Source organism: Euphorbia lathyris, chromosome 5 (assembly GCF_963576675.1).
Source record: "Euphorbia lathyris chromosome 5, ddEupLath1.1, whole genome shotgun sequence".
NCBI lineage: Eukaryota > Viridiplantae > Streptophyta > Magnoliopsida > Malpighiales > Euphorbiaceae > Euphorbia > Euphorbia lathyris.
The window spans coordinates 23475744-23489635 of NC_088914.1; the positions used below are offsets into that span (position 1 = coordinate 23475744).

At 36.0% G+C, this 13892-nt stretch overlaps 1 protein-coding gene across 4 annotated transcripts; it reads right to left on the reverse strand.

Moving 5' to 3' along the window:
- Nucleotides 1-1217: 1217 nt before the first annotated feature.
- Nucleotides 1218-10510, reverse strand: LOC136229310 (putative lysine-specific demethylase JMJ16). Of its 4 annotated transcripts, none has more exons than XM_066018006.1 (9): nt 10180-10510; nt 9091-9512; nt 4592-4663; nt 4420-4497; nt 3571-4080; nt 3272-3493; nt 2932-3084; nt 2310-2678; nt 1218-2203 (listed from the first exon to the last, which is right to left on the reverse strand). In XM_066018006.1, the coding sequence occupies exons 2-9, from the start codon at nt 9385-9387 to the stop codon at nt 1574-1576; spliced, it is 2331 nt and encodes a 776-aa protein (XP_065874078.1). In that variant the 5' UTR covers nt 9388-9512; nt 10180-10510; the 3' UTR covers nt 1218-1573. The 4 variants fall into 4 exon arrangements, with proteins under 4 accessions (XP_065874078.1, XP_065874077.1, XP_065874079.1 ...); XM_066018005.1 differs by having other exon boundaries at nt 9091-9499; nt 10180-10509; XM_066018007.1 differs by lacking the exon at nt 10180-10510 and adding an exon at nt 9994-10017 and having other exon boundaries at nt 9091-9499.
- Nucleotides 10511-13892: the final 3382 nt, after the last annotated feature.

The following is a 13892-nucleotide window of genomic DNA, read 5'->3' on the forward strand; positions in this document are numbered from 1 at the left end:
AGCAGAATTTGGTTTAAACTTTAAAATCAAAATTGCAATATCATGTTTAAACTTTAGAATCAAAATTAAACTGATACAAAAATAATGTTTATGGTTTGTCTTATTTGAAAATAGAGATCTCTGCTTTAAAAGTTTGTAAATAAAAGTTTGTAAATAGAAGTCAAAATAAGATATTTCATATTACATTGTTATGTTCAGATACAATCAAGAACATTTTTGTTTTATTTTTTAAATTACACAAAACACATACCCAAAAATTAAACTGCAGTTATTTAAAATAAACTTCAATATCAATTTTAGTTCATAAACCGTGAAATTAGTAAAAAACATAAAATTCTCACAATATGGTATATGGTTTCAATTTAGAGAGCAGCGTTTTAGAAGGAGGACCGTGTTTTGTCGATATGTAAAAACAAATTTTTTTCAAGATAAAAATATCATTAGTTGTAACCACAACTTAATAGTTTAATCTGAAATACCTCATTTTATAAATTAAATCATACCACAGATTTTTATTTGTAAACTTTTAAACCACATGCCTCTGTTTGCAAATTGGATAAACCACAAACATTATTTTTATACTTTCCCCTGATTTTTTTACTAGGTTTAATCTTGAATCGAAATCCAATAACTAAAATCTATTAAATAATAATAACAATAATAACAATACTATATTTAACAAATAGATAAAATATAAGAACCGTTACCAACTGTCATACATGACGAACATCTCATTCCAACATTGATGCATTTCATTCCATTAAAAAAAAAAACACAGCCCGGTGGACTACGCATCCCCGCTAAACGAGGACCCGGAGAAGAGTCCTACCACAAGGGTGTATTAAGAGCAAGCCTCTCCCTGACAATCTTTCTTTTTTGCAAGAAACCGCTCCTAAGACTCGAACCCAAGCGAGAACAACGTTTACTGTTGAACCAAAGCTCACCCTCTCATTCCATAACTAAATGTAATTAACTAAGCATTTGTAATGGGAATATCTAATTTAGTCTTTAACATACAAAATAACACCATTTTAACCTCAACATTTGCAAAACTATACAAATTTAGCCCTAGGTGATGGAACTTAAAGCTAAATTGACACCATCTCACAAATATTGAAGCTAAAATGGTGGGTAAAATCGCCACATTTTCAAAAACTTATGACTATTTTGGTAATATATCTCTTGTTTTATTAACCCGACCAAACACTCCCCAACAGTGATTCTAAATTCTAATTCATGCAAAATTGAAAATTGTTTAGCCTTCAACCAAGTCCAAAATTGGCAATCAAATTTCACCTGAAAGTATGAAACTTGTCTTCCGGCTGGCCGGCCAGCCGGGGCATGAGCTTGCTTTAAACCCCCAGAATACATAAGTCACCCTGTTTTCTCAATTCAGTCACTGCCAAACATAACATAGCAAGTGCACAACATTAAGTTCACCAATCCGTTACCAAGGATGGGGAGCCAAGGTCGCTAACTGTCCCGGCCAGAGGTAGGTTGTGTATATTGAGATGGCATAACTTCTCTCAGGATAATAATGTGCATTTCAGATTGAAGAAAAAGAACCAACCATCTACCAGATATCTGATGCCTCCGAATCTGAGGAACTCGAGACGCTTATACTTTCAGAATTTGATGGTAGCAAAGGATCCTCTGCAGCTGCACTCATGACCGGCGTAGATTCAGCAACTTCCTGCTTTTGCTTTTCGACATTTAAGTATCTTTCTCTTTCCATCCGTCTCTTCATTTGTTCCTTAATGCTTGAAACAGTATCATTGGATTTTGCTGTACGTTGAGACTTATTGCACGCTTCTGATTCCTTTATGTCTGAATCCAGGCCACTTGGTGCTTTCGAACTAGCTCCTGGGGAGGGGAAAAGGGACAGTTTTAGATGCTCTCTCGCCCATTTGTAAACTGCACTAAGTTTTCCTTCCAAGGCTTCAATAAGACTATCTAATTCACTAATTTCATGACGGAATAGAAAAATCTTTTCACTACGAGGACAGGAACATAGACGTTTTGAATGAATAAGACATGAATATCTGTTAGGAGAACATGGACAGAATGCTGCAGAAAGGTGTAAATCATAAAAACATATATCACATTCTCTTTTTGTCATGGCATCAAAATCTTCGACCATGCTCTGTGACTGCAACGAATCGCAGAGGTATTCCCTTCTCTTGGCTTCTAACCTGATGCGTGACTGCACGTATATGTCAAAAGTAAGAAGATATCAAGCCTCGCGCTACACCACAGGCTTAGAATGGAATTCAGTATTTTCACATCATATTCATACAGGAGATGCTTACCTTGAGTGTTTTCGCTAATATTCCATCCTTCCCACAGGCATCTCTCCATTTTAAATTATCTGAAGTATTCTTTTTCAACAGTGAAATCTCCCACTGAGCCTTTACAGCTGCACCAGCTGCACCTAGTAACAATTTATCATGGGAAATTGATGTCTTTCGTCTCCGTTCACAATAGAGTTCCACAACATGCTGTCCATATGGCAACCACTCAATTGGAGCTACATTTACTGCTTCAGCACAATTAAAGCCAGAATTAAACCCTGAATAATATGCTCCTGGAAGGACAAGAACAAACTCCCCCGGATATTGAACGCAGCGATAAACAGGAATGCCCTCAGACTTCAATTTAGATGAGGATAGTTTCGAGACCTACAACAGAAATAGATATGAAAAGGATCACAATTTTTTCTGGAAGGTTTACACATGCCATGTACGACTAAAAGACAGTTTGTAGCTAAAAGCTTGAAAACTAGACAGTTTGTAGCTAAAAGCTTGAAAACTAAACAAAGAACTCTTTATTTCAGAAAATGACATGCGAAATAAGAGACACCATAGTCTTTTTATAAGACTACGTTTTTTTTCCAGCATGATGCAAATAAAGTAGAAGATAATTTTCACTTACCAGCCTCTGCTGCAGCTTAGGCTCTACTGCTAGCAAGTTTTTCTTCATGAGAGCCTCAAAATTGGCATTGCAACTCCTTGGGATTCCATACCAAATTTTAGGGGCACCCAAGTGCATGTAACAGAGAGAGTACAAGTGGTGATCTTCAACTTTCTGTTTTTTCAAAATCAACTAAATGAACAAAAACACCATAATACATAAAGAAGCCAGGGAATGACTATATTTATAACTTATTCTTGATAATTCAATGTAGATATTACTAGCAGCTCCACACACATGCTGCAAAACAATCATAAGAAGCAAATGTATTTCTGTGCAATGAAAAATGTTTGAATCTTACCCAACATGATGATGAGAAGCACATCCCTATTTTCAGTTTAGGCACTGAAACATCAGAAGTTTTGAAGCTTTCAAATGAAAGTAGAGAAAGCAGAAGCCTAGATGTACAATTTAAGTTCCACCCTGAGTTCAAATATTTGTCAACTTCAACTGTTTCTGAAGAGGACGAATTGGTAGGAAATCCACTGCCAAAATCACTCTCCAGATCCTCACCATAAAGCACCTACAATAGCACGTGATACTATACTATAGTCCGACAAAACATAAGAAAATATACCAAAAGTTATTGAATGTCCTTACCTCAATTTCTTCAGTTGGATTCTCAACAATTCGATTATACTCACCCTCGATATCATCCAAAGATGGTTCCCAACACTTTTGATGAATGATGGAATCATTTGAATCCGCATCATTACATCTGGCGCAGAAGTATTGACTCTTGAAATCGTCATCATAGTTCTTGAAAGATTCAAGGGTAAATTTAGGACCAATTTCAGTATCAGAGCATCCGACTCTACCATAGTCACTGTTGCATCCATCACCAACTCCACACTCCAAATCCTTTCTCATGGTGATTTTCCTCTTACAACTTCCATTTTCATAAGTTCTAGTCAATTTACTCTGTACATGATGCTCTTGAATCCCATCTAACCGTTGAATTTGTGTAACAAAAGAAGATTCTTCCCAGAGATGCTTTTCCTTAAGATGGCAAGGTAGATCCCAGGAAGGAGGAGGAACAATGCGACAAATTCCATATGCCTCCACTTTGGTATGTATACTTGCGATGTATTTTAACGTGTCTTTGAATTCCTGCAGTTCAAATCTATGCTCCCTCAGAAATTGAGATCCCTACAAGCTAAACTCACCTATGTACTAACATATAAAATAATATGCAGAATTTCTTTTAGTGATGTTAAGGATTAAACCCTATTTGGCCCCTGTGGTATCCAAAATTTTGTCATTTGGCCCCTGTTGTATTATTTGATAACATTTGCCCTTGGAGTATTCCCATAGGTGTCATTTAACCCATCTTGGATGGAATACTTCAAGAGGCAAATGTTACCAAATTATACCACATGGGGCATGACAAAATTTTGGAAACAACAGGGGCCAAATATGGGTTTAATCCTAAAGTTAAACAAGAAAGACCTCTTCTGTTGGACGGAAAACAGGAACATCTGTAAGCACATTCTTTCTTGCATTGTCAGGACGCCACCTTGCCATTACCTGTTCCAAGGCTCAAAAAATGACCATGAGCATGAAACTTTAGATATTGTACAACATAGATGCAAGAAACAATATCTTAATGACGACTATCAACCTTCAAAAAATTACTACCATCTGCGCAGCCATGGGCAACACCTTTAGGAAGGAAGGTTTTTGAAGGCAGTTCCTGTGAGCAAAAAGAGTTAAAAGTATTATCTCACAATTACCAAGTGCCAAAAAAAAGATAATGAGAAAAAGAAAATCAAGCCCAAATAATCTCTTTGGAGTTCTACTGTGAGCAGCCGCACACCTACAGACATGTTGACCATGGCAAAGAGCTGCCCACATTAGATAGGTAATAGTTTATCCATACAAGTTGAGATGAAACTTGAATAATGCAATCATTGTTGGGATTTTTTGAGAAAAATACACAAGAAAATAAGAAAATGGTGCAAGCAATTCTATTCAATCTGTCAATGTTTTGCATAAAATGAAAGATACAGATTTATGCCTTTTTATTGGCTTATAATGCAACAAAGAAAGCAGATTTTTAAGGAACAACAAAATCCCCACTATTTATCCCACTAACAAATTAAAAACTCATTAATACTAGACTTAGTCAAAAAAACAAACTTTGAATCAAAGAATCAAAATCTCAACATTCCCTCCTAATTCAAAGTTTTTTTTTTTTTTTTTTTTGACATATGATGTACTTTCCATCATCGTCTTCTAATCGGAGCACTTCTCCCCGCAAATTGCTTCTCGGTGCACTTCTCACCGTAAATGGCTTCTGGGTGCACTTCTCACCCACCTTCAATTATTGGAGCGCTTCTCTCCAATATTAAAATGGTAATTCTTCATCAAAATCATATGTCAAATTGACATGTTCTTCTGTTTTATTATTTCTGCAATTACTTGGAATATTCCCAAATTTCTTGCATTTGAAGCAATGCGGCTTGCCCTTGTGCCAAGGGTCTTTTCTTCATAACCATGTTTCTCACAATGACCACATTGAGAAATTTTCATTTTTCCTTATAAAGTTTTAGCAAAAAAAGCTTCTTCAACCATTTTTTCATTTTCAACCTGTAAAGAATTAATTAATTCGGATAAAGATAATTTACTTATATCTATTGAATCTTCAAGAGATGACAGTTTTGCCTCAAACCTTTCAGTCAAGCTCACAAACAATTTTTCTACAATTCTACTGTCTGGTAGATCTTCTCCCATCAGCCGAATCTTGTTCACCGCCGCCATCAATTTGTCATAATACTCATGAATCGACTCTTTTTCTTTCATACTTAGAGTCTCGAAATCCCTTTTGAGATTCAAGACTTACATCCTCCTTGTTCTTTCATTGCCTTGGTAAAGTTCTTTTAACTTATCCCAAGCCTCTTTTCCTATTTCACTGTAACAGACCATGAAAATACAGAGAAATCCATGGGATACCACGTAGATTAAGAGCATAGTTATTAAAGGCGCGCCTATGGCGCATGGCGCACCAGGCGCAGGCCTTGGCGCCATGGCAGCCCCATGGCGAGGCGCAATCGCCATGGCGCGCGCCTGGTGCGCCATTTTGCGCCAAATGCAGTTGCCAAAGGCGCACCAAGGCGCGCCTTGGCAGTTAGAGGCAGTTATGGGCAGTTTTTTGGTAGTTACTTTATATATCTGGAATGGAACACATGTTATATTAACAAAAAGTATTAAAAAGGAGAGAGATTATAGGTTTTAAACTAAGTAGAAGACGAAGAGACTCTTTGAAGAGGAAGAGACAGAGTCATTTGAAGAGTAAGAGACAGAGTCATTAAAAGAGGAAGAAGTTTACTAGAAAGAAAACACATTAAACGGATTCAAACAACAGAAACAAAGAAGCCAAAGGGAATTCAACTTTGATGATCAATAGTTTGATGATGCCTTAGATGAGGAGTGTGATAGTGATGATGAGGAGTGATGGATTTGTAGAGTTTTGATTAGGAGTAGAACTTAGGAATTAGTATTCAACTTTAAAGTTTTCTAATATGGGGTTTATTTTGCATTTTAAAATTTATTTATGCTTAAGATATTTTCATGATTTAGTTTTATGTTAGTTTTATATTTTTATAATTTTTATTTTTTTTAAGTGCGCCTTGTCTCACTATGGCGCGCGCCATCGCCATGCGCCATGCGCCATGGCTCCAGGACCCCTTGCGCCTTAGTGCGCCATGCGCCTTTAATAACTATGATTAAGAGTCTACATTGATATATTTTACTTGGGAACAATACATAGATATATATACAAGTAGTAGCTCCTGATATTACTCTTACAGTCAAGGAGACATACTGACCCTACTAGTAGCCTAAGCATGCTCCAACAGCCCTTCAGCAGCCTTAGACATGTTATTCATTAATTACATTGACTTATACTCTAACAATTACATTGACTAATACTCTAACACTCCCCCTCAAGCTGAAGCATGGATTTTAATCATGCTCAGCTTGTTATAGATACTTATAATATAATCTTAAGACGATACAACTCAAAACAAGAAACTCAAGATACTTTGGAATATAAAAACATAATTCGGGAGATACAACCTAGAAGAACAGATCGAACAGGAGAGACGCCAGAGGAACATCAAACTTCGTAGGAAACAGACAAGCAAAACTCAGTCGAAGCAACCCGTAAGAGGCTGCCAGCAACGTTATTGCATAAAAGGAGATTCACCGGCAAACTAACCGGACAGACAGGTCGGAAACAGAGAGGCGACGGCAGCAGAAGAGGAACAACGACAATCCGTTGAGGTGAAATTAGACTCTGCTCACAAGGCATACAGAAATGCTGAAAGAAACAGCCCAAAATTACAAACCCACAAATTCTGCTCACAAGGCAGAAAACAAATTCTGGAATCTTAATCCAGAAACCCAAGAGAGAAGCCGAAACGAGGCTCTGATCCCATGTAAGGAGGACTTTTCTTACAGCGACGACGACACAGGGTGGCCGGAATGTGAGGAGACGGCGATCGGAAGCGGAGAGGATGAACCAGAGGGGTGGTGAGATAGAATGATGTTCCAATAGTGAGTATTCAAGAGACCCAAGCTCTTGACAGAAATGGAACCCTGGGAAATACTACCCAGAAAATATTGAACCCTGGGAAATACTACCCAGAAAATATTGAATCCTTGCAGAAACACAACTCTGGAAATACTACCCAGAAAAAAGAATTCAGAAACCTTAGACCTTAGGCTCTGATACCATGTAACAGACCATGAAAATACAGAGAAATCCATGGGATACCATGTAGATTAAGAGTCTACATTGATATATTTTACTTGGGAACAATACATAGATATATATACAAGTAGTAGCTCCTGATATTACTCTTACAGTCAAGGAGACATACTGACCCTACTAGTAGCCTAAGCATGCTCCAACAGCCCTTCAGCAGCCTTAGACATGTTATTCATTAATTACATTGACTTATACTCTAACAATTACATTGACTTATACTCTAACACAAATCATGATTCTTGTGAAAATTGATTCTGAAACAACAACATGAATTATTGATAAAGCTCTTGGAGCCTTTGTTAATTCATTTTCATGAGCTTTGATTTGATTTAGTGTTGGATTGTTTCCAAGGGGTGGTATGTCCCTCTCAGATTCAACCCACTGCCATAAACCCAACCCTCTCAGATGAGCTTTCATTTTGACAGCCCAAATTTGGTAATTTTCGCCATTAAAAATTGGAGGAGAAAGAATTGATGGGTGGTTGGAAGTCATGATTGGGTTTTCTTTCAAAAAAAAAAACAAACTCACAAATCCCTTAAAGATCACTAAGGCTCTGATACCAATTGTTGGGATTTTTTGAGAAAAATACAGAAAAAAATAAGAAAATGGTGCAAGCAATTTTATTCAATCTATCAATGTTTTGCACAAAATGAAAGATACAGATTTATGCCTTTTTATAAGCTTATAATGCAACAAAGAAAGCAGATTTTTAAGGAACAATAAAATCCCCACTATTTATCCCACTAACAAATTAAAGACCCAATAAAACTAGACTTAGTCAAAAAAACAAACTTTGAATCAAAGAATCAAAGAATCAAAATCTCAACAGTCATGAGATTGTAATTTCATTAGATAATATAAGAGGTAAGCATATGATTCACAGGAGCTTTACCCAGAGTCCGTGTGCTTAGTAGCAACTAGAAAGCATAGGAGAGGACTATGTTCGCCTGCTTTCCTCCTAACACAACAAGTGGCATCATATTATGCCCCAAACACAGTAAAACTATCAATAAACCTAAACCCATTTATTAAATTAAAATATATAATTAACATAGAGACCAGCAGTAGAAATCCTATCTTTTCCAAATTCTTATTCTAGTTCTCTGCCTATTCATGCAAGATATCCTATCAACTCTTTAAGTTTTATCCATTTGGTGCAGCCAGGCACCACCTTCTATCATCCCACCCATGAGCGTTCTGCTTATACTATACAGAGAAGTCTCTCAATAAGGACAATAGAGTACAACATCAATGCACTCACAGTTCTTCCATGCTATAAACAATTCAATAAAATTATCTACATCAAGGTGAGAAAAAGAAGGAAAACAAGACAAGGATGAATATACAACCTCAGAAATGCTTGCAAAATCATGCTCCTCTTGCTCGTGCATGTGCTGATTGTCAAGTATCCATGGTCGTTGCTGCAAAGATCTCTTTACTGATGAAGCAGCAATTTCATCAAATTTTGAATCCACCTGGACTGGATCTTCTTTTGATGGATTTGCAGCGGCCATGGAACTACATACTGGTTCACAATTCTCTACTTTCCTTAAGCAAAAGGATGTCAGAGATGCAAACCCTGGTGGGGCTGAAGGATGATCTCCACCTCCATTTTTACGAATAGCCCTTGTGCGCTTTACCCCCATTACTATAAGTACGTTAAGCAGGATTCAGACTGCTTAATAACTCTACAACAAGTCCTTAACAGTCTCCACCAGTATCCCACAACTTTCTCAAAGAAGAAGCTAGCAGTTTAATCTGAAACAGAAATCTGGGGACTAATTAGGTTATAGGTAAAACCATCCACAAACAAGCAAAATAGATCTAAATAACAGTTACTGTAAGAAAAACTATAAGAACAAAGACTTTGACAAGGAATTCAGTAACAGATACTGAATTGAATTCCACAACTGAAACTGAAGAGGCAAAACCATAAACTAAAAAGTAATCAACCAGAATATTCAAAACATAAAACCTGAGATTCTCTTTAAATCCGCGGTCCATTAGTTACATAAGAGACAAAGAGAGTGAGCAGAGGGGAAAGAACCAAATAAATTCTAGCAATAAATCAAAAGATTATATCAATTTCATAAAAGAACAAGTTATGAAATCAGGCATATAGTACAAGTCGATAAGTAGCATTCACTTCGTATTTCGAATTCAAATTCTAAACTGTTCATCATTCAGATTGCATGCAAAAACCATATCTAGCTAACTAAACCAAGAAAAAACCATAAATGAAGCACATGCACCGTATCAAACACTGTGAAACTCATTTAACCGCGATCGAGAAAGCGGCCTCACACATTGCAGAGAGAATTAGTGGAGTTCTACTTCAATTTGATGATTGAGAGAGAAACCATAAACATTTTCACAGGATTAACGAAGAACGCAGCTAGATATGAGTACAAATGCAGAAAAGGAAAAAGAAAAAGTACCGATGAGGAGTACAGCGAGATGACAGCATCAGATGAAATCCATCGACTATCGTATAGTGTTGAGATACGAATTCGAAATTGTAACTGCTTCAGTGTTATGATGGATTCATATGTAGACTGTAGCTTTCTTCTGTTCGTCTCGTCGTATTAAATTACCATGATGCCCTGGCCGTTCGGTGGACGGAACCAGAGATGGCAATGAGGTGGAGGAGTGCAAGGTCATTACCAGCTATTACTTTCCATAATTATTCACAGCACGGTACGCTGTATTAAACCCTATCATTTGAATTAGAGGAAATTACGGAAGAAGTCAGTACTGGTTTTTACTTTTTTCCTTTCTACAGTCAACTATCCCTTAAATTTGAGTTTTATCATTTTATTGCATTTTTAATTTGAAATATCAAAATCTCATTAAAATAATGTTGTGAAATTACAGTTATTTAATTATGAATTAAAAATTATTTTTCAAATTCATAATTGACGTGTCACTACCCCCATCCCATTTCATCCCGTTGTCGCTACCTCATCCCATTTCATTTCTAAAGCTTCCTTTATCTTTCTTGCTTTTCTATTATCATTTCTATTCTCCTTCTCATACTTTTAATTTCATTTATTTTTGGGGTAAATTATATATGTGGTGTACAACTTTTACCCTAAATCACATTTTAGTGTACAACCAAAATTTTATCACACTAAACCGTACGAACTTCAGGTGACTTCCCACTAAAGTGTACAGCCAGTTTTTATGACCGGTCAACGCTGATCAACTATGCCACATCAGTATTTTTCATTGTAGAATTAAAAGAAGTGGGACCCACTCTTTATAAAATGACTAATATACCATCCTTCCTTATAAAATTACTATAACACTCTCATCTTCTTGCTTCAACCCCTCTCTCATTTCTCTCTCTAGATCTTCTCTCTCACTCCTCTCTCTACCATTTCTCTCTATACATCTTCTCTCTCACTCCTCAATCAGTACGGATTCTCGATTTCGAGCGTCTAGTCGTAGAACCCTATCTTGCCTCTCAGAAGGAGGAGAAAAATCGCAAAAAAAACTTGAGCAAATTTCCAAACAACAAGAAAATCATAGACTTGGGCAAATTTCCGATCCACAAGAAAACCAAAGTGGCGGCGGCGGCCGCGGAGATCGTCTACAGCAGCATCGCCATATTAAGAACTTATAGCAGCATTATGACTTTCCAATTGAAAATTATTTCCTATTTCCTATTGAAAAAATCTGGGGTTACTTAATAATATACAATTACCTATTGTATTTAAAATTCACTCGTTACAATTACAACATACTACTAATTCAAAGAATACAATAATAACTCAGAATTTAAAATTAAAAGAATAATAAGAAAGATTACAAAATTAATATAATTTTAAATTATCATTCATAGAATTAACTAAACTGGGAAGAAGGAAATATAATATTGGAATACCAAAGTAGAAATCCCGATTAATAGAATGACAAGATGCTATGAATATTACAAGCAATTAATACAGAAATTAGCAAGAAAGTGATTCGATTGTAATTGGAGTTAGTATGAAAGGAAGCACACATATTTGCAAGAAAGTGAATGATACCAGCATGCAACCCGCGTTGATTGTGCAAAGAAAAAAAAGAAAAAAAAAGGTCAGAAGCTTTACATAAAAAAGGCATCAAAATGAGAAAATAAAACACTTGAAGCGAATTCGAATTCAAAGAAAAAGAAAGGAAGAAGGTCGAACCAAATAAAAATCGCAACTTTTGAATTGCTAAATAATAAAAAAAAGAGAAAGAAAAACAACAGTTGCATTGCACTGCTGACTTTAAGAAATGATTTTGATTTTGATTTTCATCCACGACGACATCAGAAAATCAATGAACTGGGTTCTGCAAGACCAATGAAAATAAATGGTAGTGAGAGAAGGGAAAGAGAAGATGTAGAGAGAGAAATGGTAGAGAGAGGAGCGAGAGAGAAGATCTAGAGACAGAAATGGAAGAGAGGGGTTGAAGGAACAAAATGAGGGTGTTTTAGTAATTTTATAAAGAATGGATGCTATATTAGTCATTCTATAAAGAGTGAGTCCCACTTCTTTTAATTCTTCAATGAAAAATGCTGATGTGACATAGTTGACCAACGTTGACCGGTCATAAAAACCGGTTGTACACCAAAATGTGATTTTGGGTAAAAGTTGTACATCACATATGTAATTTACCCTTTATTTTTTGGTTAATTACAAAAATGGATCAAATGGGAGGTCCATTTATATATTTAATCCATTTGTGTGACTTTCCTATAATACCCTCAATATTTACGCGCGGCTGTCTTCCTCCCGTATGACTTCGCAGAGGTTAGCATATGCGAACCTTGCGAAGCTAAATATACGAAACCTGCGAAGCTAATGTTTGGTTTAGTTGATGATTTTAGTTAGCATATGCGAATCTTGCGAAGCTAAATATTTCTGCGAAGCTAATGTTTGGTTTAGTTGATGATTTTAGTTAGCATATGCGAAGTTTGCGAAGCTAATGTTTGGTTTAGTTGATGATTTTAGTTACCATATGCGAAGCCTGCGAAGCTAATATTTGGTTTAATTGGTGATTTTAATTAGCATATACGAAGCCTGCGAAGCGAATGTTTGGTTTAGTTGATGATTTTAGTTAGCATATGCGAAGTCTGAATGTGTTTTTAACAAAATTCACTAAGTGGTATATAACCAAAAAAAAAAAGACAAACAACAACGGATTCTAACATTATTTAACAAAAAAATCAGAACATAAATGAATACACCAACAATAATTTAGTGAGATTTATAGAATTAGGCATTTTCTCTGCGTTTTCCAATCTTCCGCCTCACGAAACGAGGTTGTCGTTCGCTCTAAAATCGCCATCTTTCTTCCATTTTCTCTGTTGTTCGCCTTCTTACTCGTCTTTTCTCTCACTGTTCACATTCTTCTACCGTCTGTTCGCATTCTTCCTCTTCTTTGCTCTCGCTATTCACCTTCTTCTACCGTCGTTCACCTTCTCTCACCGTCGTTCGCCCTAAAATCACCCTCTCGTTTTTCCTCTACCGTCGTTTGCTTCCCTTTTCTCTCACCGGAGTAGGAGTTGTTGGACAACGTCGTCAAACAACAACGGATTTTACAGGTTAGATCCATGTGGAAGGAGGATGAGCCATTTTGGGTGAAGAGGAAACCGTAAGGAATAGGAAGAGGAAAGATTGGGGGTATTATGGGAAAGTCACACAAAATCAGTCTAAATATGTAGTAGGTTAAGTAAATGGGTTAAATATGTAAATGAGCCTCACATTTGACCTAGTTTTGTAATTTTCCCTTTATTTTTACAAATCTAGTGGGATAAATTACACACATGTCTGAGCTTTATATTTTTTTTAATATCAGTAGTCATTTGACGTTTCAAAACCAGAGCCGATCCTGATAATTTATGGGCCCTAGGCAAAATAAGAAAAAAGAGTCTCTTTAATAATAATAAATAAATAATTTATGTAACAAAATTGTTTGAAAATTGCTTTTCAAATAACAATTTTTTTTTTCATTCGAATCACTATTTATGATTGCAATCGTCCATAATACAAAGTTCTTCTAAAAATATATTTTTGGATACCAAATTATGTTTCCTCGGTTAAAAAACACAAAATTTTGTCTATTATTAGAAATTATCCGAATAATCCAACAAATGAGAAATATCAATAAATAAATAATA

What these genes read in the sequence shown, in the direction of transcription:
- LOC136229310 (XM_066018006.1), bottom strand. Translation starts at nt 9,387, where the DNA reads ATGGGGGTAAAGCGCACAAGGGCTATTCGTAAAAATGGAGGTGGAGAT. An exon ending in ATTTTGCAAGCATTTCTGAG is followed by an intron (nt 4,664 to 9,090) that starts GTTGTATATTCA and finishes TTTTGCTCACAG; the next exon opens with GAACTGCCTTCAAAAACCTT. An exon ending in TATTAGCGAAAACACTCAAG is followed by an intron (nt 2,204 to 2,309) that starts GTAAGCATCTCC and finishes ATATACGTGCAG; the next exon opens with TCACGCATCAGGTTAGAAGC.